Source organism: Drosophila miranda, chromosome XR (genome assembly GCF_003369915.1).
Source record: "Drosophila miranda strain MSH22 chromosome XR, D.miranda_PacBio2.1, whole genome shotgun sequence".
NCBI lineage: Eukaryota > Metazoa > Arthropoda > Insecta > Diptera > Drosophilidae > Drosophila > Drosophila miranda.
This window is the reverse complement of record NC_046674.1, coordinates 49,957,322-49,983,682: the sequence shown is the minus strand read 5'-3', so window position 1 is coordinate 49,983,682 and position 26,361 is coordinate 49,957,322. Positions and strand designations below refer to the sequence as shown.

The window sequence follows — 26,361 nt, the reverse complement described above, 5'->3', positions numbered from 1 at the left end:
GTCTCAGCTCTCGTTGCTCCACGTATTACAGGAAACCAGCCTGCTTCTTCATTTGATGTATCCAAATGGGAAATACCATCCAATATCAGCCTTGCTGACCCACACTTCAACAAATCGCAGCTCATCGATGTACTTATTGGAGCCAGATTATTTTACGACATTTCATGCGTTGGACAGATTAAATTGGAGAGGGGACTGACTTCCTATACAAAATAAAACCCGTCTCGGCTATGTTTTCACAGGTGGAGGTCATTACTCCCACAGCTCGGTGCTCCTAGCTGCCTCTAGATCGACAGAATTGAGTCAAACGCCTACCGTTGGTTTGGATGAGCTAGTGCGAAGGTTCTCGGAAGTGGTAAACTGTCACGGTTCCGCTACAGAAGCAACAAAGGAGGACATTGCTTGCGAGGAACATTTTAAAAAACATTGCGGTCGGCTTCCAAGCGGCGAGTACTGCGTTCAATTGCCTTTAAAGCTGAGTGACAGTCTTCTTGGAGATTCAAATCAACAAGCCTATCGCAGATTACTCAATCTAGAGCGCAAGCTGGTTCACAAGCCTCTTATCAAGGCCCTATATGCCGCATTTATAAAAGGAATACCTCGATTTGAATCACATGTCCCCTGTCAAAAGTGACTCACTTAAACAATGCAAATTTTTTTCTTCCTCATCACTGCGTCTTAAGAGAAAACAAAACCACCACAAAACTCCGAGTAGTTTTCGACGGATCCGCTTGTACATTTACAGGTTAATCCCCTTAACGATTTATTGATGTCAGGCCCAACAATTCAGCCAAAGTTAGTTACGACTCTTCTCCGATTTCGTACCGTTCGTATAGCGTTGACTGGTGACATTTTTAAAATGTATAGATGCGTACAAAGTTCCGGCACTTATTCCCCAAAAACTCTGTGGGGAAGCGCTAGCCTTCAGCAACAATGCCAAGTATCTGGGCCTAATCTTCGACAGAAAGTTCGATTGGAAACTGGGAAAGAGGATAGAGTAAAGAAGCCCACGAGTAAAGAAGCCCCCCTCTATACCTGCAGAAAAACCATCGAGCTAAAATGGAGTGTTAAAAGAAAAGTCTAGACTTTTACGAGTGTAGTTGTAAATTCAAACTAAATTTTAACTTAAAATCAGAACCATATATGTGATTTTACAATGAGGCATGAGATACAATTTCGTAATGCAAGCATGCAATTTGAGTGAATGCTTACATAAGTGTTATTTTAGGACAGCATTGGTTAAGAGTTTTCTCCACTTGTGTTTTTTTGTCATAACTTTTCTACTTTAAGTGATTTCTTTAGAGATAGGTTTTTCGGTTACATAAGTGAACATGTACAATAATATGTTCATGTTTGAACATTCTATAATTACAAGTACCAAAAATTATTTACAGTCAATTACAGTGGGTAGGGAATCTTCGAACTACTTTAATTTTTCTTATGGCATATCATTATAACAATTCCGACTGATCGAGGTCGCATGTCCGAATACATAATGGAACTTAAGTCCTTTTAAATCATGATGACTTTTTCTTAAAAATTGTAATTCGTTTCAAAACTTATTAATTTCTTCCGTATGGTTAATTAATGATACTGTTAATGGATACCAAACAATTTTTGATATTTTTCCTATGTTACTTATATAAATGGATGAAATTGGTTCGTAGCTTTCTGTTTGAATATTGTGATGAGTATTTTATCATCGGTTCGCACAGTACAACCATGTATTATTACTAAAATTGTAAACATTTGAGGTACTACATTGAATTCTGGCATTAGTGTTTACTGGAAGTTTGAAGAGCCAACTAAACTGCCTTTCTTATTTGACCCAAAATGACGTTGTCTCTGCTATCTTCCTATAAACGCAATTTAAATTAATTACCTCTTGGTTTGAAATTAGCTATCTCGCAAGCATTATCATTGGCATTGCTCCAAGGCCAATTACATTGACCCGAGCAAATCTGTTTTTGCTCAAATCGCTCTTCGCGCAAGCAAAGACAGATTTTTTCACTTCTCTTCTGTTCCTGTTTTTCACTGAGCATCTTGTCGCGAGCGAACGAAAAAAGTGTATGCGTGCTTGTACGTGTGGTGCATATGGCAACGATCAATTGCCTTTGTGAATTGTATGCGGTTTGACTATTGGAGCTTAAAATGAATCGTGAAGAGCAAAAATGTTCTCTTGCCAATTTTGCGAAAAGATGCGGGAAAGATGAATAAATAAACATAAACACGAAAAAAAAACTAAAAACACTTTACTCAGACACTTTTTTGGTTCTGCTCATCTAAAGACACTTTTGCTGTGAGCGCTTGACCAAAGTGTCTCTCTAAATTGTTATTGTGAGACCGTGTCTGCGTGATCTTTTTCTGTTTCGTCAGTGACGAGACAGCAAATGGAAAAAGTGTTGACCTTTGTTTGCGAGCTATGGTTAATTGTGACTTTAATTTGTTTAAATTTATTGACTCATTTATAGAATCAGAAAACCATTTCATATGTTTCGCTGAATCGTGATCTAGCATTGGTAATTCTAGTAAACCATTCAGCTGATCCGAGAAAATGTTTCGTTTATTTCCATACCGTTTGGTCAGCAATTCCCAAGCGGCATTATAATTCTCCAGCGGCCCATTTAATAGGTGAGTTACCACACTCTGTGCTTAAAGCTTTATCGCAATTTTCAAATAATTAAATTTTAGAGATGCACTCAGACCATCTCTGTTATGAATTAATTCACAGAATATTTGTGAAAGCCCGACCCACTCTTTTTCTTCGCCAGAGAATTTGGGTACTGCTATTTTCGGAAGATCAGAAAAATCGTCATATTTTTTTTTTTTATCATTGCCCCTTTACTATCTGTAGAGATAATGGTTTTTATCCCCGATCGGCCGACTAATTACTTCGAATAAATAAAACCCAGCACAGATACAAAAATTGAGATGTTCTTTATTGCGCGACATCCAAATTGCAAATGTAGCTTGCCTGCTCTTTATATTGCCGATCCGATAGCTAAGCGCAGCTTCGCTCGTCAGACGTGGTTTGCAGACACAAAACGGAGATAACGAGCGATAACAGCGAGATTCGAGAGAACGCTTAGCAGGGCAAGCAAGCGCACAGCTTTAACAAAATTCTAGTGACAGACAAAGTAGTGGCAAACAGAATAAGCGGCTGAAGGCCAATAAGCAAGCAGCTAGTCTGCGGTGTTCTGCTCCGATCATTCACCCGCCGTTGGAAGGCAAAGGTTTTCAACAGATCCATCCTGAAGGGGCAGAACCACTATTTCCCCAGCGGCCCTCTTGAAGATGCTTGTTTGGGCGCGGATGACGGCTACACTGGGATGACCGTCGAACGCAGCAATCGGCGCGTCTTCACGAAGGTGTCTTGTCGTGAGTACATCTTGACGGTCGCCAAACTCTGTAATTGCATAGAATGGCAGGAAATTTAGCAAGGATATGTAGGTTTTTTTTTTGTATCGGACAGTTTGCTCTGCAGGTCCTGATTCTCTGATCGCAGTTTTTCCACTTGCTCCTGGCACTCGTGCAGCGTTGAGGGAAGAAAATTGTCATTAGAGGTGCGGGAGGAATTTTTAAAAGCTGCTAACGCTGCACGCCTCTTCTCCGAGTTATTAATGCTTCCTGACACTATCCAAACAAGTTTTTTCTCTTGTAAATTGGCGGCTGTGCCGAAAGCCGTATCTATGTGACGCACAATAGGTCGAAGAACAAGCCAGCTCCTATCAGCAGATCAACTCGTTGGGGCTTGAAGAATTCGGGGTTAGCTAACTCCACACTTTTCAGAATTGGCCAATTCTTTGCATCCCGGTGAAAGTTGGGCTGCATTTCCGTAATTGAGTTGGTGACAATTATAGCGAAAGAATCTTGATAGCTTGCATCCTGGGATTGTACAAATACATGTACATCACTCTTCAGTTTAAAAGCCTGTAAAATCTTTAAAACTGCATAAATTCCTGTGATTTTTATTTCATAGATTCTTCACTTTAGTGAGAAAGAACAAAAACAAATATTTCAATTCAAAGAGATCTTTTCCTTAAGAGATTTTGATTTTTTTCAAAAAAAACTTCATGTATCGACTTTTGCACGTTTCAAATTTGTTTACTTTGTTAATTTTTTTAAAATATTTGATCCAAAGGGCCTTAGCTTTTATCACATTCCGAATAAGTTTTGGCATACTCTCGACTAAATGTAGTATGTGCTTGTAAGGTATCATACTCTACTCAGACTTCACGCGCTCCCAAAGACTCATCCAATCCCTTTGGTGCAGACTCGTACTTTTTCAATGCTTTTTAAGCAGAGCAGCGATTTTTAATAGGATTTCTATTTGAGCTATAGAGTAGGCCACTTAAGTGAGAACTCGAATGATTAGGACGGTTTTTCACAAATTTAACCGTGTGCTTCGGGTTACCGTCTTGCTAAAAAATTATCCCGGCTATGGGGGAGACACATTTGTTTATAAAATTTTACAAATTGCAGTGCAGTGGAGCATGATACCTTGCAAGCACATACTAAAAGTAGTCGAAAGTATGCCAAAACTTATTCGAAATGTGTTGAAATCTAAGACCACTTAAAAAAAATATTTTTTAAATATTATTAATGTAAAAAATTTGAAACGTGCAACAGTTGATGGATGGACTTTTTTGAAAAAATTAAAATCTATTAAGGAAAAGGATCTCTTTGAATTGAAATTATGGTTTTTTTTCTTTCTCACTGAATTAAAGAATCTATGAAAAAAAAAATCATAAGGATGAAAAGTGATAAACATTTATCCACACGTGCTCGCCAGACTTGCTCGAAGGTAGAATAGAATCTCCAATAACGGAGATGTTGATGTAAGACGAATGATGATCCTACTGCAACTGATTAGCAAGTCTGGATGTTATAAAGTTTGCCTGCGATGCAGAATCCAAAACGAATCGTAATCGTAGTAACACGTTCTGGATAGGCTGAGCTTTCTGGAACGAAGGGGGAGGGTTATAACATTCGCTCGCTAGAAGCACAGTCGCGGCCATTGCAGGATCGATTCTTCGGTCGGTGAAGGGGAAGATGAAGCACCAGTTCCCGATGAGATGAGGAACAGCGTGTGATGTTTGGCCTGGCAATGCCTGCAAAATCCTGACCTGCACCTCTGCAATTCATGGCCTTTGTTGAGGCAGCTCAAACATAAACGGCTCTTCTTTACTTCATTATATCGTTCAAACGCAGAGAGATTTGAGAATGCCTGATATCTTGATATGGAATGCTCGGAGGAATTGTAATGGTTACAATGGGGGTTGGGATGGTCGTTACTGGAGGTGTTAAGGGTGATAGGTTTGTCTTCTCCCACCTGCTGACTAGAAGTTGTTACCATGGCTGATCCTAAATTCTCCAGCATCCGACATCTCGCTTCCAAAAATGAGACCATGCTTGACCATTGATGCAATATTGAGGTCGACAGGTTCTCCTCCCATTTCTCCTTGGTCTTATGGTCCAATTTCTTGCCTACGATGTAGATAAGCAGCCCATCCGAAATCTCCTAATGGATTGCCAAGGTCTGAAGAGCACGCAAGTGCGCATTGATCTTGGCTCTGACCGCGCAAGCCGATTGCCGAGCCCTTCTCCACCCCTTGCAGCCTGAAAATAGCCTTGACGTGTGCCTGAAAATGCAAAAGTTTATTATCGAATCGCAGCTTCAATAAATTCAATGCCTTGTCGTAATTTTCCTCAGAAAGCTCCAGGGAAACGAATCTTATACAGCGCTGAACAATCTAGACATCCGCGAAGATATTGGAATTTTTCGATGATTGGAATACGCTGGTCCTTGTGCACCATTGTCGAGAAGATCGAATGGAATTCTGACCAATCCATGTAGCTCCCACTAAATCAAGGAAGCTGCAACTCGGGCATTTGAAAACGGCCTATAGTATTATAGGCGAGGAAAGACGAATTTTCCTCGAGAGTATGCCGAGCCGTTGAATGCGCAGCATTAACCGTGGGACCAGCCATCAACTCCCGCGACAGTCTGGACTTGACCTGTACATAAATATTCGAAAATCCAGTCGGGCATCAAGGGCTAGCTGCAGCAAATCCAGCCTTTCAAGGCTCGTTTGAGCGGCATCGAAATCCGCATTCATTCGCTCGAACTGCTCTAAGCGATCTTGAAGTTCTGCCTTATCTCACTCGGTCAGCTCTTCCTTGGTGAAAAATCGATCTATGGCCTTTAATTGACGCGCGATGGACTCTGCCTTGCGCTTGTAAAAATCTACATCAATCGGCATTGCTGCGTTCGCGACACTAGTAGGCTCAGGTACTGCCATATTGAAGTTTTTAAAGAGTCACTCAGCACGACACCCTGTATATGTATAAAGGTGGGAACCCCGAGCAAAGGGATAACAGATAATGCGTTTAGCTGTGTCAGCTGTCCGATTCCGCTTGTGTGTATTAGATAGTTCATTACACTGCCTACTGCACTGCACTGATCGAATTGTCGCGACAGGGAAATAAATAGCCAACCTATTCTGTATGTCTTCTATATTTTTAAGCATTTTTTCGAACTGCTGTTTCTTATTATCAACTGTAACTTTATTCTTAAGTTCTTCTAACCTTTTCATTACATCGCTGGTCAAATGACCAGCTTCAATCATCTTAATTTCCCTTGCTTTTGGGTTGAGCCTCTTGTTCGGAGCAGAACCCAGCCGATTAGCTGCTTGCCAAATAGCACCTAATTCTTGGCCCTCAGCCGCTTATTTTGTTTGTTACTTATGTCTATGTCACTCATTTGTTTGTTAAAGCTTAATGATTTTTTTCGACATCTTACTTTAATTATTTACTTAATTAAGCTTAAAAACAATTTGAAATATCTGACTTAGCTGATGAATTCTGCTATCTTTTTTTTGTTTTTAGTGGTGATAGCACAAAAATGTGCTGTTAAGGGCAAAAATATTTGTATATTCCGAATAGACACTCATGCGTTCAAAAAGGACACAATTTTGTGACACCACTAGGTTCCAATGCTTATCCTATGTAAGAACAACTGCGTCTCCGGCAACACGCTATAACGTATGACGCAACCCTAGTGTAAACAGGCTATAAGTTACATGCATCATTAGCTCACATATACGTACACTGACTAAGTACCAGGTATAAAAGTAGTGCCGCGGGTCGGACCAGGCTTTTAACGTTCCCGCTCGTTTGTTCCTATAGTAGAAATATTACGTAGTGACTTGCTAACTTTTAGGGTGCGTACATCAAAAATCATGTGTTTTAGCTTAGTTATAGGTAGATAGCTTTCAAACTAAGCGACTAGTTTGTATAGAAACAGACAGAAGGATTTTAGTTCCGTATGTAACGGATTTGTATACTTTATGGGATATCAGCGTTATCAGTGTCATTATCAGCGTTATAGCTATCTGCACAAAGCAATAATACCTTTTAAGAATTTCGGAATATTTTCTTATTTCTGCTTAGGATAATGTTCATTTTGATAAAAGCAAGCAAAGTTCAGATAAAAGCGAAATTAAAATTAGAATTATATCGAGTTACACAATACAAAAACATTCCTTCAATTTGTAGCGTGTCATCAAAGTCCGTATAATCAGTTTATACGAGCTGTTTACAGGGAAGATTTTGATGTAACGACTTCATCATGTTGTATGTTTATCCATTAACTTTTGATGTCATTCTTCATCAACATCAGACCTACTTTTTCTGATAAATTTGGAGTTCAAAAATTTAATGAATTTTTTTTTTATTTGTGAGCATTGCTGAAGGTTTTGTTTATTGAAATATATGGCCGTTTCAACACATTCCGTTACATACCGTGTGGTATATATCAATTATATTAAAAAATATAACTTAAACGACGCCATATTAACGTGCCAATATAAAAACAGTTTTTTTAATATGTTATATTAATATTGAAGGGAAACACAGTTGATGGAAATTAAAAAAAAATTTACATAAGACATAAAACAGTAAAAGTTTTATTTTAAGCATAGCCTCAATGGCAGAAATATGTACAAGCGAACAGAAAAATAAATCTGTCCAAGAAGAGTTTGGAACTGACTATTCTGCGATAGTGAAAGAAGCTCAGTATATTTTTACTTGGATCGGTATGGTAGCAAGAGTCTCCAAGAGTCTTAGTTCAGATTGCGAAAGGCAAAAATTACAAATTGTTGTTGCATAGATTCAATAATACCTTTTCGTTCTTTGTATTATGGGCTCCACAGACAAGAATAATAGAGCTAAAGTTTTGATCTAAACTCAGTTTCTTTTACATATTTATAATTAATTATAATTATAATTATAGGGGCTTGGAGGTGTTTAAAAGTTGAGTTATGCTAGCGTTTTAGTTGCGTTTGCTCTTATTTTCCGAATATTTCCCTGTTCCTCATCCCAAGTTCCTGCACGGGATGTTCTTGATCCTTTATAATCCCTGTTTCGCGATGCCGTTTGTCAAAAACTGAGCAATAGCGCACAAAAATGGATTTGGACACAAAGAAGAGACTCCGTATTGTGCGATATTCCGACGACGATCATATGGAATATAAGGCTATTGCTATTCTCTTCTCTTTTCCATATTGTTTTTCCACAGAAAACAGAGTCAAGTCTTTTCCGTCCAGTTTAATTTTAATTTCCGTAGTTTGGTTGATTTATAAAATATTGTTGGTATCACACGTGTAAGTAGTCAGACTCTATACTCAATAACTCAATTTCATGCAGGTGTAAACACCCATTCTGAGTTATTGAGTTAACTCAACTATCGATAGGTAACTCATGTCAGTGTAATTAGGGTGTCAGACATACTTATGAGATTTTGAGTGTTTTAGTAATATATGGGCAATCAAATTCTTCAGACCAACGATTGATAAACGCTAAAACACTCCTGGTTATGTAATGTCGAAACTCCTTGAACTCTCCAAAATATGGAGAACGGCGGTAAAAAGTGATAGGTATACATGGTTATAAATGGTAAACGAGGGGGAACATTGAGAGTTGCTGCTGCGACTGCAACTCAGTATGGCTACATTGAGCGACAATGAGTGCGTGCGGGAGAGAGAGAAAACGTGTCCGAACGTGTCGTCGGGCGCTGCGTAGCCACTGCAAATGGATTGGTTCCTTTGGGCTATAAAAATGATCCGATCTGATCCAGATTCGGCAATCTGGTAGATATGGTCATTCTCTATTATTGTGTGTTTTTAATTTTCTCGTATCTTCTAAAGTATGGATGGTTGTTCTAGCCTTCATAGTCTCTGAGATCTGTGGATGCCCCAGATTTTCGCCCTTTGCGGGGGCGGAAGAAGGTGGGGCGAAATTTTGAAATACACTTATGCAGGTTTGATATCACAGGAGTGTGGATACCAACTTTGGTAGCTCTACCTCTTATAGTCTCTGAGAATTAGGCGCTCATAGGGACGTACAGACAGACGGATGCATGTATGTACATATATACCACATCTGTAACTCATTAAGATCGAGTTGAAGGAGGGTTTACGAGTGCGAATTTGAGAGGGACAGATTTTAATGTCATACATTAGTGTAGCTGAGAATCTTAACTTGTATGTATGCAATAATTGGTAAAAATGTATATAAATGAGTTGCCTTTTACTCACCTTTTGCCGCACTCATAAGATCTTTGACCTCTTTGATGATTCGCTTTATCTGGTGACTAGTATGATCCAGCTCCTTTTCATGTTTATTTAAATTGTCACGAAACTCTGGACTATCGACAATGCATTCTTCAAATTCCAAAGGCTCCAAGCCTCGACGTATATCCTTTCCTCCACCCATTTTCGGTGGTTTTCGTATTTTGTATCTGTTTTCTCTGGTTTAGATGCTATTTAATATTTTTCTTTTCTTTATTTAATATTTTTTGATACCGTTAAATGATTTGCACCTCTTTTCGTTTATGTACATTTTTGTATACACCTAATTGTTATTTTACACGGTCCTTTTTACACGGTTTTAAAATAACACGGTTTAAAAATCAAAAATTTTAAAATATTAAAATTTAAAAAAAATTTTTAAATTTGTACACGATTTTATTCCATTTAGAACGGTTTAAAATAACAAAACACATAAAGAAACCAAACAAAAACAAGAAAGAGTTTTTTTTGTGTATTCATAAATACAAGCAAATTTACTGGTCAGAGCAATTTGAGATAGCAAAAATGTAGGAGAATTCCCTTTTTGTAGAAATTTAAGGGGATTACATTTTTGCAAAAGAAATGTGTTAGTATTTTAACTATCAATACAAATTAAAGACTTTTTTGTATGCAAATTTGTTTTTCCAACGTTTCGTAATTTGAATAAGTTTTAGAGACAAGGAACCTGTCACTTATTTTTGCATACGACCAATGTCTTTTTTACACGGTTTTTTCAGGAACCAATCTACCGTGTAAAAACAGAATTAGGTGGATATATTGTAAAATGTTCAAAAAGTCAAGAATCAATACAAATAGTTTGTTTCCCCTATATTTTTTATTTTTATATTATTTCGAATTTTATTCTGTCTTTTTGTTAGGCTCCAAACATGCCCCTCCCCACGTCACACACCAAGAACATATACAAACGTATGTTTACTTTGTTACTATGGTAGCTATAAGATTGATTTTGACCAAGAAACAACATTTTCGCCTTAACTTTTTGCCGATTAAGAATAAATATATAACGTATGGGTCGTAAATGTGCGTTGCAAACACTTCTGCAGGAGTTTAACCAAAATACCAATTCTCAACCTTTATTGTCTAAATATACTGATGTACTTTGTTATGTATATGCCTGTGACCTGCGGCAAAAAGCTTTTACCCGTTGCATGGAAATAATTGTAAATTGTAGGAGAAAAAAATTAAGGTAGTAAGTATCGTATATCGTACCCTACACTGTGACCCAGAAGTCGTTTTTTTTTGGCACAAAGTCGAAATTTTGATGTGAATGTATCGCATCTTTGCTTTTGAATTCTTTAACTAAAATCAGCATACATTAAAAATTAATTTAAAAAAAAATCGTTAAAACTTAACTGAATATTTTTGCGAGCTTTTAAATTGAAACAATCAATAAGCGTACTATCAGAAAGAAATTGACGCCAAATGACTTGCTTACATAAAGCCAGTTTGTACTTATAAATGTCCTATTTGATCGTAAGTAATAACTATGGTCCGTTTATTCAGGCAAGCTTGAGTATTGTCAGCAGTTTCTGTTAATGGCCTTTGACCATTGAAAACGATAACAACACCTGAAATACCCAACTGAAACGAGAAAGCAACTTCAAATAAAAAATTCCACTCCACTTACACCAGTTCAAGCCTTAGCTTACCTCTTGGAAAATGCACTTAATAAACAGCAGTATATAAAGCTAGTATAAAAGTCATCACAGCGGCATATGTACATATATCCAATCAAGTAATATAAGCTGAATTACAGTGTCGGCCCGTGGGTTTAACAGTAATGGAAACTACTGCTTAACTGTCATTGCTAAAGTTTTTAAAAACTATTCATGACATAAGATGCTATGTTTAAACTATTTAACTAAATTTTTCCATTTCATAATTTTTATGCCAACAAAAAAAAACTACTTCTGGACCATAGTGTAGTTCTAACGGTTGCGGTTGGATAGTCAAGATCCGTGGAAGGTTATTGCTATGGTGCTCGGGCATATCGCATGCAATAACCTTGGGCCAATTAGAGATGCAGGCCGTAGCATAGTTGGGGTGGGTGTATGCAAGCTCGACTTAGGAAACAGCTGAGCTAAGCTTTCGCAAGTGCTGTGCAGCGCATCGCAGAGAAGCTTTCGAAGCGTTACGTTTAGATCTTTTAGCTCTTATTTAAGCGGTCCAAAAGCACAAGTTCGTTCTCTTTTGAAAATTCGATTCGGTTCAGCCGGTGATTGTCTCCGCCACGGTAACAAATATATATTTTGAAACAAAAAAATTTAAAAAAACTTCGAAAATCCAGTGCTGTGTGTGTTTCTCGAAAATCGAGCGAACTTAATAACCATGCGCCGAGAAAACTGGCAGGGCACCTACCCTGGCTTAAAGTGCCTATTTGCCATGCCTCGCCACCAATTCTTTTGCAAAACCGTGCGTCCCAAATCTCTGCCAGAAGAGAACGAAACTCGTGTCCCCGTGGAAAAGTCGGAAAAACGGTATGTTCAAGTGCACTGTAGGAAAAAATTCGTTTTTTTCTAGCCCTCGTGGTTTTGTTTCTGTTTCGCCCATTGGGCCGTGGCCACGATCGGCAGCCCACCCAGCTCCTCCAAAGTTCTGCGCCCACACCAAACTCCCACCCTTGACGGGAGTGGGGCCTTGATGTGAGGCCGAGTTTTTCTCCTTTGGAAAAATTCACCTGCCCGGTTACATAACCCCTACCGGCCATAACCCATGCGCTATCCATAACCTATGAAGTTTGCAGTTTCGGTGAATCGAGGTCATATGGATCACCCCCCGTGTGCTCCGCTAACTCGCTTTCTGCGACGGCCTAGAAGAAGATCTTACGGATCCGGACTAAGATTTTTTAGCAGAGTGTAGCGTTAATTTTCAGTTTTTTTTTGGTTCCTTCTGAACCCTGCTATTCAGATGTAAATTTCATTTATCTCCGCATCACAATCCTCGATAGCACCGCTACAAGTGAAAGTTCCCAAAACTTAATTAATTTTGTTGGTAGGCAAAAGAAAAAAAAATTAAATTAAAACTCCCCCCCTTTTTGACCAATCCCTCTCCGACATGGGCACACCTAATATTGATTCCACAGCTCCACAACGGAAGGCGCCTTTCAGCGAGGGACCACTGTAATGAAGCTGTAAGAGACCCAATTTCCATTTTCTCCTTCGCGCCGGTATTCGCATAGTTCTAAAGGGCAAGCGCAACGGCCGGCCGCTTCTGCTAGGAGAGCGCAACGCTTGCGTTCAAAACATTCGAGGCTTTTCGTTCTCGTAGTTACCAATTCCGCTTTAAGCTTGCATTGCTCGCATTCCATGTATTTCGCTAATGCATTGGGGCTTAATCGACAAGTACACTGATCAACATAACCAAAAAACCAAAAATTTGTTTGTCTTTTTATTTTCTTTATTTCATTATTTCTCATATCCTATATCCTATTCATATACCCTATCGTTTGTATAGAAATTTATCTCTTATTTTTCTCTCTATCCTTTATTGATTCATTTTGTTTCCTCTCATTGATTTGCCTACTGGTCGAAATTAAATACTTTTGTTATATTTGGTAGAAAGAACTTGTGTTTGCTAGTTTTTTCTTGACTACGTGGTAGAATGCCTAGTTTTAAGTACCGGAAAATATATTGAAGTTACGTTAGCAATGAATATGGAATAGGCTTATAATTTCCTAGTGACATGGTGACGTAGGGTAGGGTGAGAATTATAGAGATTTCCAGAACCTTCACACAACTGGAAATCATGGAAGGTTGGGTAAAGAATTTTGTGGGGCGACTACCATCTCAAGACCTCACGTTGGCGATCTTTTTGGAACAGACAGACGAAAGCCCCTAATACTTTCGGGTACGCCCTGGTGCTGTTTATTTTTCGTGTATGCTCCGAATAGGCACATTGTTGTTTTCGGAGCTAGCTCCCTGTAGAGTCACGGGTTTTTTTTTTTTTAAGTCTCGGTCAAACGAACCCCCCCAATTTGACCATGGGACCATTGGGTTCAGGGCATTTTAAAATGTACTTTTACATTAAAAATAATACGGTTGATTAAATTCATGGCGTCAAAATAATCAGCACAAAAAAAATAAACAAAATACCACCACAATTTACTTTGCGCTTAGAGACAGATTGGATACGATAGATAGATAGATACATTTTTAGATATTCACATGAGTGAAAGGTTTTTTCGAACAAGAGGGTTGTAAAACTTCCCCAACGTTGATCTCTTTCTTCGGCATGTCTCTGGTCCTTTTTTTAAGTGAATCCCAGAAAACACTTTTTTTAAACATTTTTGAATTGTGGCATTGTAAGACATTGTATTACCTTAACTGTTTAGATTTAGGATATGGATAGGTACATACAAATTCTGAGACGATTCAGCTGCCCAAGGCATTGACGAACAGACGAACCCGAATATACAACCGAGTAGCGGTCAGGGGCGAAGGATAGCGTGAAAGGGAATTTAAGTACCAGTACCCCGCACGACCGCACCGCGAAGCGTCGATCGAAAATTTAGGTGGTATTTGTTTCTTATACAATAATTGTATAGTTTTTGCTATCAGGTATGCTCGGGGTTTGTTGGATACGGATTCATCTTCGCTATCAGTCATCATCTGGTACGATTTGTTCACAATCGCGTTATTGAGCAGCATTGTGTTGACAAAGACAGAGATCGGATCACCAAAAGAAAACGAAAGATTCGTGAATTAAGCGAATCCCATGAAAACCTAATGATGTCGAACATAATTTAGTCGGTCATCAGGAAATAGTAGGGTACAGTACAATTGAATGTGTGTTATACGAAAATAAATTTCCAATTAAATAAAGATAAACTTTCTTTCTTTTAAATCGTTCCCTGTACCAGTTTTGTAAGATTGTTTTTTCTCGCGATTGTTGCTCACACACATCTACTATATGCATACTCATATGCATATTACATCAAATTTTTACACATACTCATTAAAAGTTTGAATCCAAACGTCCTTGCTTTCAAAAGAATCCCTAAATCAAAAAGAATACACTTGAATACCATTCACTAGTGAATACCACTTTTATAATTGTACAAAAAAATGCATTCTATGTTTTTAGTACGGTAGTAGTAGTATTTTTAAATAAAATTTTTCTGCTATTACGTTTAATTCTATGAATATGCAAGAGTATGTCATGAATTTGTTGAATATTTTTTCTTTCAATTTAGATACAGTTTCGGGTCTCTGGTTTCGTCCTGTATTGGAGTATTGTTCTTGTGTGTGGAGCCCGCAGTATAAAGAGCAGCAGGCTGTTATTGAATCCGTGCAAAAGCAATTTTTAATTTTTGCCCTTCGGAACTTTAACTGGGACTCGGGTAGAATCTTGCCACCCTACCGGTCTAGGCTAAATCTTATTGACCTGCCGTCGTTGCACCATCGCAGAATATGCAATGGCGTAATGTTCGTGCACAAGCTCCTTCTTGGGACTGTTGACTCCCAAACTCTCTTGGGTCAGATTGACTTGGCCGTTCCATCCAGACCTACCCGTACTTTTAGGCCTATCCGTCTACCCATATGTAGGTCTAATTATGCTGATCATGAACCTTTTAGGGTTTTATGCCATAATTATAACTCCCTCTGTCTAACCCTATCCCCTGAACTGTCTCTTAAACTAATTGCATGCAATATTTATATTCATTTAAATTTAGCTAACTTTTAACTTATCTTTTTCCGCCTTTAGTAACCAAGTACCATTATTAACAGATAATTTGTTAATTTAATAAATAAATAAATAAAAAATATATTAAAACGTTCATGATGTGCTAAAGATTCTAGATCGGATTGAAACCAGGACCATTTCACGACCAGTCCAATATCCTAATTCCCACTATTGATAAATATTATTTTAGCTAAGAGAACCCATCGTTGGAAAACAAAACTTTTTGAATGTATCACACAATATAATAACAAAGTTGAAAAAAATATGCTTGACCAATCTTGCACGGCGGCAAGGAGCAGAGCAAGAAGAAGATGAGGGCGTCAGCAATCGGAAAGTGGTCCTCAATAGGCTAAATTTTTTAGCACGTGACCGCATTTACATATCCGTCAATTAGTGCCAAATACCCAACTCTAACATAAAAAAGCATTCCCAGAAAATCCTGCTGTCTCCTTGCATTACCGTTCGTTTCAGGCATTAACTTTTATAGCGTTCTCCGACTTTGCGACGATCATTCGCCCTACTATCCCAACAAACCTTGTTTATTTTAGATCAATTATAAACATAACGTTTTTCCAATAATTTACAGTCAAAGTTTCGTTTAGTTTGGACAATAGGCGCCTTTTCTGGAGCATTGTTAGTGTCAAAAGTCGTATTTTTGACTGAACAAACTGCCTTCTACTATCTTATGCCATTTTGAACCAATGTTAGATGCTGCAATGTTTAAGAATACGATCCTACCTTGATAGTCCTTTGGGGTGGTTCTCCTCCTACTTCATGAGAACGGTGGTCCTTTTACCGAACCGCGTTTGTGTATCGAAATTGTGTAGAAATTTGTTTAAAGAAGACTTGCTCATCCCAAGTTTTGGGAAAATAGGGCCAAAACTAATGTTTTCTTACCCCAATTCCAATATAGCTGCCCTATCGGCTTCAGTAATTTTTGGCATTTTTTATACCCGATACTCAAAATGAGTATTGGGGTATATTAGATTTGTGGTAAAAGTGGATGTGTGTAACGTCCAGAAGGAATCGTTTCCGACCCCATAAAGTATATATATTCTTGATCAGCATCAATAGCCGAGTCGATTGAGCCCTGTCTGTCTGTCCGTCCGTCCGTCTGTCCGTCCCCTTCAGCGCCTAGTGCTCAAAGACTATAAGAGCTAGAGCAACGATGTTTTGGATCCAGACTTCTGTGATATGTCACTGCTACAAAAATATTTCAAAACTTCGCCCCGCCCACTTCCGCCTCCACAAAGGACGAAAATCTGTGGCATCCACATTTTTGAAGATACGATAAAACCAAAAACGCAGAATCGTAGAGGATGACTATATGTTCTTTCCCGCTCTGTCTCTCTCTAACACACAGGTTTCATGGTCGGTTTTGCCAATTGCAAAATATGAGTTCAAGGATCTCAGAACCTATAAGAGCCAGAGCAACCAAATTTGGTATCCACACTCCTGTGATATCGGACCTTGACCGTTTTGTGTCCAAATTTCGCCACACTCCCTTCCGCCCCCGCAAAGGACGAAAATCTGGGGCATCCACAAATCTCAGAGACTATTAAGGCTAGAGTAACCAAATTTGGTATCCGCACTTCTGTTAGATCTCACTATAAAACGTATATCTCAGAATTTCGCCCCACCCCCTTCCGCCCCCACAAAGGACGAAAATCTGTTGCATCTACAATATTGCACATTCGAGAAAACTAAAAACGCAGAATCATAGATAATGACCATATCTATCAGATTGCTGAATCTGGATCAGATCGGATCATTTTTGTAGCCAAAAGCAAGAAATCAATTTGAAGTGGCTACGTAGCGCCCGACGTCACGCTCAGACCGATTTTCTGTCTCTCTCGCACGCACTCTTTGTCGTGTCGTTTAATATTAGTGGCGTCTGCCGGAGGAGAGCCATACTGACTTAGTATCGGGTATAACTGTAGAGTTGCGGTCTCCGCAGCAACTCACAACGTTCCCCCTCGTTACATTTATATTTATTTTGTTTTAACTTCTATCTTTTTTTATGCAAAAGAGACGTTAATTAACAGCTAATAAATGAATCTACACAATAAGAATGTTTCCCGACTGACTTTTGAGTTTTTGAATACGCGCCATCGGTTTAAAGTTAGACAACATGAGTGTCCAAATTTCACTGTTCGCTACTGTATGAGCCATGAAATACTGAAGATAATAATTTTTGCGATTTTTTTAATAAATTTGCCGACCTTTGTAAATATTGTTTATGTCCAATTCTGATTATTATATGGCAACCATGGCCGCATTAGTATTTGACGCTCTCTGTAGGGGTCTGTAGCTACATTTACTTCATGATGGACAACATCAACCAGGTTCACTTCCTATACCAGTAGGTATGTCACGGTAGAACATCAAGAATTAAAAAAAAAATTCTAATCTTCATTTCATCTTCTAGATTTTTATGAGGATACCACCAAAGCCACGTAGCAGCAAACTAACGCTGCCTGTTTGCTTGAAGTCCGCTCGTACTGAGCTGCTTTTTACTGTGGAGTTACCCGCTGAAGCTGGTCATGGTAATTGTTGCAATTAATATGGATACAAATTTGTTTATACTTTAATGTACATGTGTGTATTTACACAAGTAAAATAATACAAATCAATTTTAAATAAACTGATAAATGATGAACACAAAAAAAAAAAACACCCATGAATTCATACAGGACTAGTTACCAAGGATTCAGTAGGATTAACTATATTCCGTAGCAGTTTATATAGCATTTCATGCGAAAAGTCAGCACCAGCCAAGACTGTCGTCGACGATTCATTCTATATTTCATGGGGGACTGATACTGCAATGAAAACCCCGGAACCCCTAAACTGGAGCGAAATTCAGGTTAACCAGAGAATTATTTTATTGTTTTCTCGCTCTATTTACCAGAAAATCAAATGCAGAGTGAGCGAGGAAAAAACCGACACTTTCGGATCTAAATTTGACGATACCGATATTCGTTCAGTCCGTGTTTGAGTCGTTTTGAGACGCTGATCTCAAGTGATCGAACGAACCGAATCCCACCGAATCGAATCGCTTGCCTGTCCATTCAGCGCTCTACATAAGACCAGTAGAATGAATTAAAATTGAGTTAAATGAGAGCAACGCACACAATGAATTGAGTTATTTGAATGCGAGTCTGTGTTGGCTTCATAGTTACCAGCATTAAGTGTTTTAAGTTAAAACAAATGAGTGCGCAAAACGAAATAAATGTGACAAAATAGACTAAAATATTCGAATTTTTCCATGCGTTCGTTGCTTGGAAGGCTATTGCTAACACTGTTACCAAATCAGCTATCGTATAGCTAGTTTTAGCTATTTTGTAAGATCCATTTCTATACAAATTTTAAAATTGATATAAGCCGGAAATCTGAACATCTAAAATATTTAGTTACTCATGTTTTGCAATGTATTTTATTTTTTTTTTTCTGAAACTGCAAAACCTGCACCATAAAACAAGATATTATATCATTTTATCACAAAAACAGCTATTTTTCTTCTTAAAAGTTGACAACACTGACTGCTGCCCAAATGTAGAGGCAAAAGTCGTGCCAAGACGTTTGAATGTGTGGGATGAGTTATACGTCATCGAAATCATTTACTCAAACTCTGAAGGCGTAGCATTTGAAATCATTCAATTCATTTTGCGCATCGTTAATTCGAATGCCGGTTTTTTGCTATTCCTGCAGACCTCTACTACATATGTATGTACCACTAATAGAAAATGTGTTAAGTGGATTTCCTGAATAGGAGCCAAAGTGGACCTGTCACTGCACCCAATTCTTATTACAAAAGAATTTCCGTTTTCCAAAAGTATTGTAAAATTGGGAGACACTTTAAAACCCATAAAACCCTCACAAAGATTTCGCTTTCATACTTATACTTAAACGATCAATTGTTAATTCTGCAACGAAGCGACACAAATCAGCTCATATAATACGTTTTTTACTCATGTTCTATACTGTATTGTTAAAAAAAACCAAAATGTTCAACAGTAAGAAATTTAATTAATTTTAATTTTATTTCAAAAGACTATATAGACTTTAGAAAATCGACCTCATAAATGTCTGTAAGCACATATTAACCTACATATGTAAGTGAAAGAGTAAAGATTGGAATAGTTGAATTTTTTGCTTTGTTGCGCTTAACAGCACCTCGCAGCCATTACCATATCTAAATACATATATAAAAAATATATTCATTTTATTGTACAAATATTCTGTGTTGTACTATATTGGCTGTACTTAGAAGTGGCATAGCCACATAAACAAAATGCAAACACGATACATTCAACTAAGAAAAGTTGAAGGCTGTACAGTTTTACTTGAAAAGGTGCAAGCAGTTCCGCTTGGCGTGATCGCTCTCATACCTTCCATGCATACATTTGTGTGAATATTAATATTGTTGATATATGTACAGGTATATTTATATGTGCACTGGTAGAATGTTTTGCTTTTAATTACCTTTAGTGTACCATCAATTTATTAACACAATCAACATGTATGGTTTGCTTTCGCTTCTTGTATTTGTGTATAGTTTTCTTACACAAGGCAATCTGTCACAAATACAAATTTGGACCACTTAAAATAAAACGCACTGCACTTAAACATATGTACATATGCATGTACGTATTTTTTGTTGAAGTCCTTTATGCCCCCTGCAGTTTTAGCAGAAACTTGTTGAATATGTCCATATGTTTGTATGTACAAGCGAGGTATACAAGCATATTAAGCTAAAAACTGGTTGCGCGGTACTAAAACTATACAAAACTGTGTTCGGCTTGCATATGTAGACGTTCGGCAGAAAACAAGCTGCTACGCTACATGTGCATACGTACAAATGTATTTGGTTTTATTTGAATTTACTGAATATGGTATCTCATAAGCTATTATTCACAAAGGGCTACACACACACGGAACACATGGATATGTGCATTTATATTCTTTATTTTTATTTTGTATATACAAGGTATTTTTCATCAAATAAACACACTATGGATAAATTTCACCGAATAAGGCAGGTGCGTTTTCCAGTTTTATTATGCGCGATTATTATTATTATTTTAAGCGCGATATGACGGTTCAAAATAAAAAAGAGTATGTTGTTTTCTATACGCACACACACCAAAGAATATAACCACTGCACTGCTCTGGATCTACCGGGCGCTTTCACCACGTGGTGAGTTTCGTCAGCTGTGGAATAGATTTTAGTGTCTAATCGCAGGCAGCTTTATTACCACAATATGAATCCGAGGGGCAATGTCTATCGGTTATATCAATAATTTAACCGAACAAAAAAAAAAAAGTGAAATCGAAAATAGAGGAAACAAGCAAGACTGTGCTGTTATGCGCAGAATAGGTGATTGGCGCCACAATGATATTCAAATTCAATCCATTTATTTTATAACAAAAAATGTGCATTCATACATATGCACTAGATAAACACGCGGTAGCTTAGTCTGCGTTCAAATTTGTAATAAATTTAACCAAATTTGTAATTGCTGATATGAAAATCGCACCACGTCGGACTATATCTACAAATACTATATATCTGTATCTGCATGCCTTCGTTTGCACTTACTTTTGCGTTTTACGCTTTCATCAAAAGCATTCCGTTTACGTTAAAGGTGTTCCAGTTTTTGCAGCTTTTGGTTATCTATATGTTTCATTTTCTCACCAATTCTAGCAAACAAAATCATATGACCTGATTGATTCGTAAATAAGCAGCGAGATACAAAATGCCTTTACATTTTCTATTGCTTGTTTTGAATCAAAACGAAGGTAGAAAGTGCGCGATTTAAGAAGATCAAAATATTTTAGATGCAAAATCTCTGCATTGAATGCAAATTGAAAAGAAATTGCTAATGGTAAAAAAAAATTAATTTGTTGCGCCAAGATTTTGAACCAAATGGTAACAGCTGTATGTATCATGTTCTGTTACGCGCATGTTAAGTGCACAGTCTGTGCTGTTATACACACACTTGTGCTGTAATGCGCACATATGTGCAACGTTCCGATAACCAAATTGGGCTGCGTCAGCTGTTTGCGCGAAAGCGAAAAGTTTCGTTGCCCTGAACCATTATTTTCGAACCAAATTTGAGGCTAAGAAAATATTTTTCATAAAGAAGGCACTAGCTGAATTGCCTTGGGGTTAGTTTTGGGTACATGTCATAACGCCCTCGTTAACGCCCTAACGTTCTAAATTTCTAAAAACTTGCAAAGTGCATCAATAATCAATAAAAGTACCTTTAGTACCGCATATGACATGATTTAGTCACAATGATCTTCTAATTAGTTTTTCATCGATCTTCAAACAATGTACGCTCGAAATGGAAGCTTGCTCTGAATATAAGATTGTTGGTAGATCTCGAAAAAATTCGAAGTTGTTACTTCTAACAACCCAGTAACAATTGTTGAAGATTAAGAAGGCGTTAACCAATAGTTCGCGTTATATTTGCTACATAAAAGCACTAACCATACAGTATATAGATGTGCCAGTTCATACACTCAACATGTCGCACATCGAACACAGAATATTGCGTCCCATGGGCTTCGGTTCTGACCCGGGTCATGTTCGTTGTATGAACTGGCACATTTATATAATGCATGGTTAGTGATAAAAGACTGTAGCGTATCCGTGGCCTTGTCCAATACTGGCGTGAGCACTCAAATGAGTCACGAGTGCAACCACAATACTTCTCCACAAAATTAATACAAAAAAACTATAATTAATTAATAATTTAAATGTCCAATGTCAAAAAAAAAAAAGAAAAACATTAAAAGACAAGCAGAAACTGCATATGCAGTTGCTTATCCGAAAAAAATTATATTGTTTAGGGTCTTATGGTGTTATAACGTCCACAAAAAGTGACATAAACACTTTTAAAAGTGTCATAATGACCGCAGGCCCTATGACAAAAAATTAAGTCATCTATGTATATGTTTCCTTCTGCAACTAAAATTCGTTATGTTGAATAAAAAACCGTTTACTTTTAATTTCGGCTAGGAAAATGTTTTCGTTTTAAAAACGAAGAAATTTTGCGAATTGTGAAAACGGGGGCACCAATTTATGTATATGAATTCAGAAGTAAATCGGAAAACTGTTGTCAAAGTGAAAATCGGCTGGCTGTATATATATCGATATGCAAATAAATATGAAAAATGTATACCCTTCTTGTTGTAAATCTCTGCATTCATATTAATGGTTTGACAGTACAAATTTTTTTTCGACAAAAGAATTCCTGAAGTGTAACAGTCCAACGGAAAACCATCCACCATATAGTTTATAGGCTATTCACACTGACGACCATCCACTATCCATTTCGGGGATGGTCCTTAGTTTTTGCCGTTCCGAAAATTTCCCAGTTATGTCACCATCCATTTTGGATGTTCCTAAAGCGCACGTTTCGATGCGATATTTAGCTGATGGTTTTCAAGTGCAAATCTGAATAATTGTCAATAATTGTATTCACTGAGATAATGTAAACAATGATTGTGACAAAATAAACAAAAAACCACAACAATTACAGCACAAAACAGTTCAAAAAAGCTGAAAGTTCTAAAATAAAAGAAGAAGACGGAGCAGAAAATTCCAGTGGTAAGTTTAATAGTTATATTTTAATTATAATAATAATATTAATATTATAATATAATAATATATTATAATATTATAATATTAATATTTATCTTGTTTGCCCTAGTGGATTATAGGAAAGATATTTGCACGAAAATATGTATTTATCAAGTGGTTTAAAGTATTCTTGCATTATTTAATTTCGATTCTCTTTAGATATAGATTTACATACACACATATGTCAATATCTTGTCCTGTACTGCCGAACTGGAGAACCTGCTAATAGACATTTTACAGGAAAAAATAGAAAATTTGCGTGGAGCACGAAAATGGATACGCTCGATCTCCTTCAATGTTAGCGAACAACTATATTTTCATCACAATTCAAATCTCTTACTCTAGCTAACCTACGGTGGCAAAGCGCGGCGAATTCGCCAAGAGCGAGAGAGCGAGCTTTAATTGCGCTCCCGCTTTGCCCTAGCCCAACTTATACTAGACTTCATAATTACGACCAAATAAACATTAATCGCCGCATAGAGGGAAGGTCACGCAACACCGGCCCCGTTGAACGCTTGCATCGGCTTCAACACATTGGGAGCGGCGCCAACTTGTGTATGGGCCACCGAAAAACCGCTCCAGTGCTAATCCTTATTTCGACGACCCTGACCATGCCGTCCTCTCCTTTGTGCGTGGCGATGAGCCTCCCCACGAACCACTCCTGAGACGGCAGATTGTCCTCGGCCACGATGTCGAGGTCTCCTTCCTCGAGGTTCGGTTGCCGCTGGTGCCATTTGCCCCAAATTCGCTGCCATCGCTGCCAAAACGCTTGCCTGACTGACGAGACAAGTCGCCATCGCCGCAAGCAACTGAGACTCTCCTGGTCCGGAGTCCGCAGTGCTGGGGGGGCGATGAGTGACCCGCTTGTCAGCAGGTGCCCGGGTGTTAGGGCCTCGCCGTCGCTTGGATCTTGGCTGATGGCTCTCAGCGGCCTCGAGTTCATTATGGCCTCGATGCCGACAAGGACTGTGACGAGCTCTTCGGCGGTTAGGAGCGCGCTGCCTGCCGCCCGTAGGAGTAGGCTCTTGGCAGTTTTTACACCTGCCTTCCATAGCCCTCCCATGTGAGGAGCGGTGATCTGCAGAGCGCTGAGATGGCGGCTCGCTCCGACGAAGTTCGTCCCGTTGTCGCAATGGACGACTTGGGGATATCCTCGGCGACCGACGAACCTTTGGAAAACCAACAAAAAACAGTCAGTGGTTAGATCGGAAACTATTTCTAGGTGAACCGCCTTGGACGCAAAACAAACAAAAAGCGCAATGTATGATTTGTATGGGGGCCTTCCGCGCATTTTCAATGTCGGGCGGAAAGCACGGAAACGATCTGCGGGTAAATTCCCCATGAGTTGAGTCAGCAATCGAGGTTTGCATTTAAAACAGCGCATACACGATCGAACTGTCTGACGGCAGACTTCCTGAGCGCTCACTATCCAAACGTTCTGTCGAAGGATGCTCACAAGTGCTCGTGGGCCGACATGAAAATTCGAATGGTGCAGATGAAGAATATAGCTTCGCACGAATTGCGAGCGTTTAGTCAAAAGCAGAGGCAACTTGGCATCGTATGATATAGGAGCTTTGGCTAGTCGCCCCCCCACTCGAACAACGAAAAGTTACACCAAGTCCCTGTGTCTTCATGGATGAATGGGTTCAACCGCTGAAGACTAGGACCAATTGTAGATCCTTTCCTAACCTTTTCGATTTCTCCTTGATACTCGTGATGCTGGACGATTTCGACAATTTTATAAAAGGCTTCATTGTATTCGGTCGGTGAGATAGTTTTTTCGAAATTTAGGCGTGGGTCTTTACATTTTCTTATAAAGCGGAACACATACACGAACACTTTAAGCAGTTTGAGGTGTGACGAGAATCCCTCGATGACATCAAACAGCTCCGAACTTCGCACAGCAGCGGTCAGCCCGACCGCAGTCTTCCTCTTTTCCAGCTGAAAAACATCGGAGTGTTCGAAATGAGCGTTCTTGGGCCAGTTTTTTTCTTCTTCTTTCAGAAATGATGGTCCTTCGAACCAAATTGACTGAACGATTTCGTCGGCGTCACAACCTCTTGAGACGATATCTGCTGCGTTCTGTTTCGTGGGTACATGCCGCCACGTAGCATCATCTGACCACTCTTGAATCTCAGCCACTCTATTTGAAGCGAAAGTCGACAACGACGATGGATGAGACCGAATCCAATGAAGAGTTACCTCTTAATCCGACCAATAAACGACTCGTTCAATGGGCACGTTTAATAGGGGCTTGATTCTGTGACAGAGATCTGCGAGAAGGTGAGCGCCACATAACTCAAGCCTTGGGAGCGTTTTGGTCTTGAGCGGCGCTACTTTCGATTTTGAAGTCAAACCTTTTGCAGTTCTGCTACGTAAATAGACGCACGCTCCATAGGCTCTCATGGAGGCGTCAGCAAAGGCATGTATTTGAACCGGTGACATCGGATCGGAATACACAAACCGAGATATGGATATGTCTTCCAATTGAGATAGTGTATTTTTCAACTTATTCCACGCTGTTTCCAAATGCAGCGAGATCGACTCATCCCAATCTAGTTTGTTAAGCCAAAGCTCCTGTAATAGGATCTCAGGGTCACGATGAAATCGTCTTTCAAGCGACAAAAACCGCCGTTTAGCAACCTCAAAGGAGTTGCCTAAATAAACAATTTGGATCTGATTTAAGCGGGAGCCTTACTTCGAAGCGACCTGATGATAGTACCTGAGTCGTCTTACGACAGTGTTCTTCACATAGCTTGTGCTCAGGTGTGGCAATTTTCTTTGTAGATGGCATTTCTTCCAGTGACCAAAACTTTTTCAAGGTCCTATCGATGGATACTAGCAACTCTTCACTGCAACTCAAACTGCTTGTAATTTGATGAGCAGAACTCCTGGAAACATATTTTCCCGACACAACCCAGGTTAGGTTAGGTTAAGGCGGTAGCCGGGAGGGGGGGGGGGGGGATAAGAGCCTCCCGCCCCCAAGCTCACTTGGACCTATAAAAGGTCCGTTGTGTTGCCGCATGGGCATGTGCCCCTTCGCGTTGCCCGAACCGTGAGAGCATACTACTGCAGGTTAAGGGCAGTCCCATCCGGTGGCTTGGATGTATTTGGACAAGGTCCCTGGTTTGATTACGGACAGGTCCGAAATGTCCGTGAGGAAAGCGGCCCCGAGAATACGAAGACGACGATTTCCAAGGGCTGGGCAGTGGCAGAAGAAGTGGGGGACCGATTCCTCCTCCTCCTCGTCGCGACAACTCCTGCAGAAGTCGTTATGAGGGATTGACAGTCTAGACGCGTGAGTGCCGATCTGCCAGTGTCCCGTAATGGCTCTAGTAACTGCAGAGCACTGTGCTCTGCTGAGTTTATACAGCTCTG

General features: G+C 39.0%; 1 protein-coding gene across 7 annotated transcripts in view; it reads right to left on the bottom strand.

The window, feature by feature from the left end:
• LOC117186114 (rho GTPase-activating protein 26) overlaps nucleotides 1–20,458 on the bottom strand; it is a 292,954-nt gene extending 272,496 nt beyond the window's left edge. For 4 of the 7 annotated variants that reach the window (XM_033386239.1, XM_033386233.1, XM_033386235.1 and 1 more), the window contains exons 1-2: nucleotides 19,818–20,458; nucleotides 9,597–9,934 (exon numbers count right to left, since the gene is read on the bottom strand). In XM_033386239.1, the coding sequence (XP_033242130.1) occupies nucleotides 9,597–9,774 (178 nt within the window). In that variant the 5' untranslated portion in view covers nucleotides 9,775–9,934; nucleotides 19,818–20,458. The remainder of the gene's footprint in view (nucleotides 1–9,596; nucleotides 9,935–19,817) is intronic. The other 3 variants (XM_033386234.1, XM_033386236.1, XM_033386237.1) reach the window with 2 other exon arrangements.
• Between the last annotated feature and the right edge of the window lie 5,903 nt (nucleotides 20,459–26,361).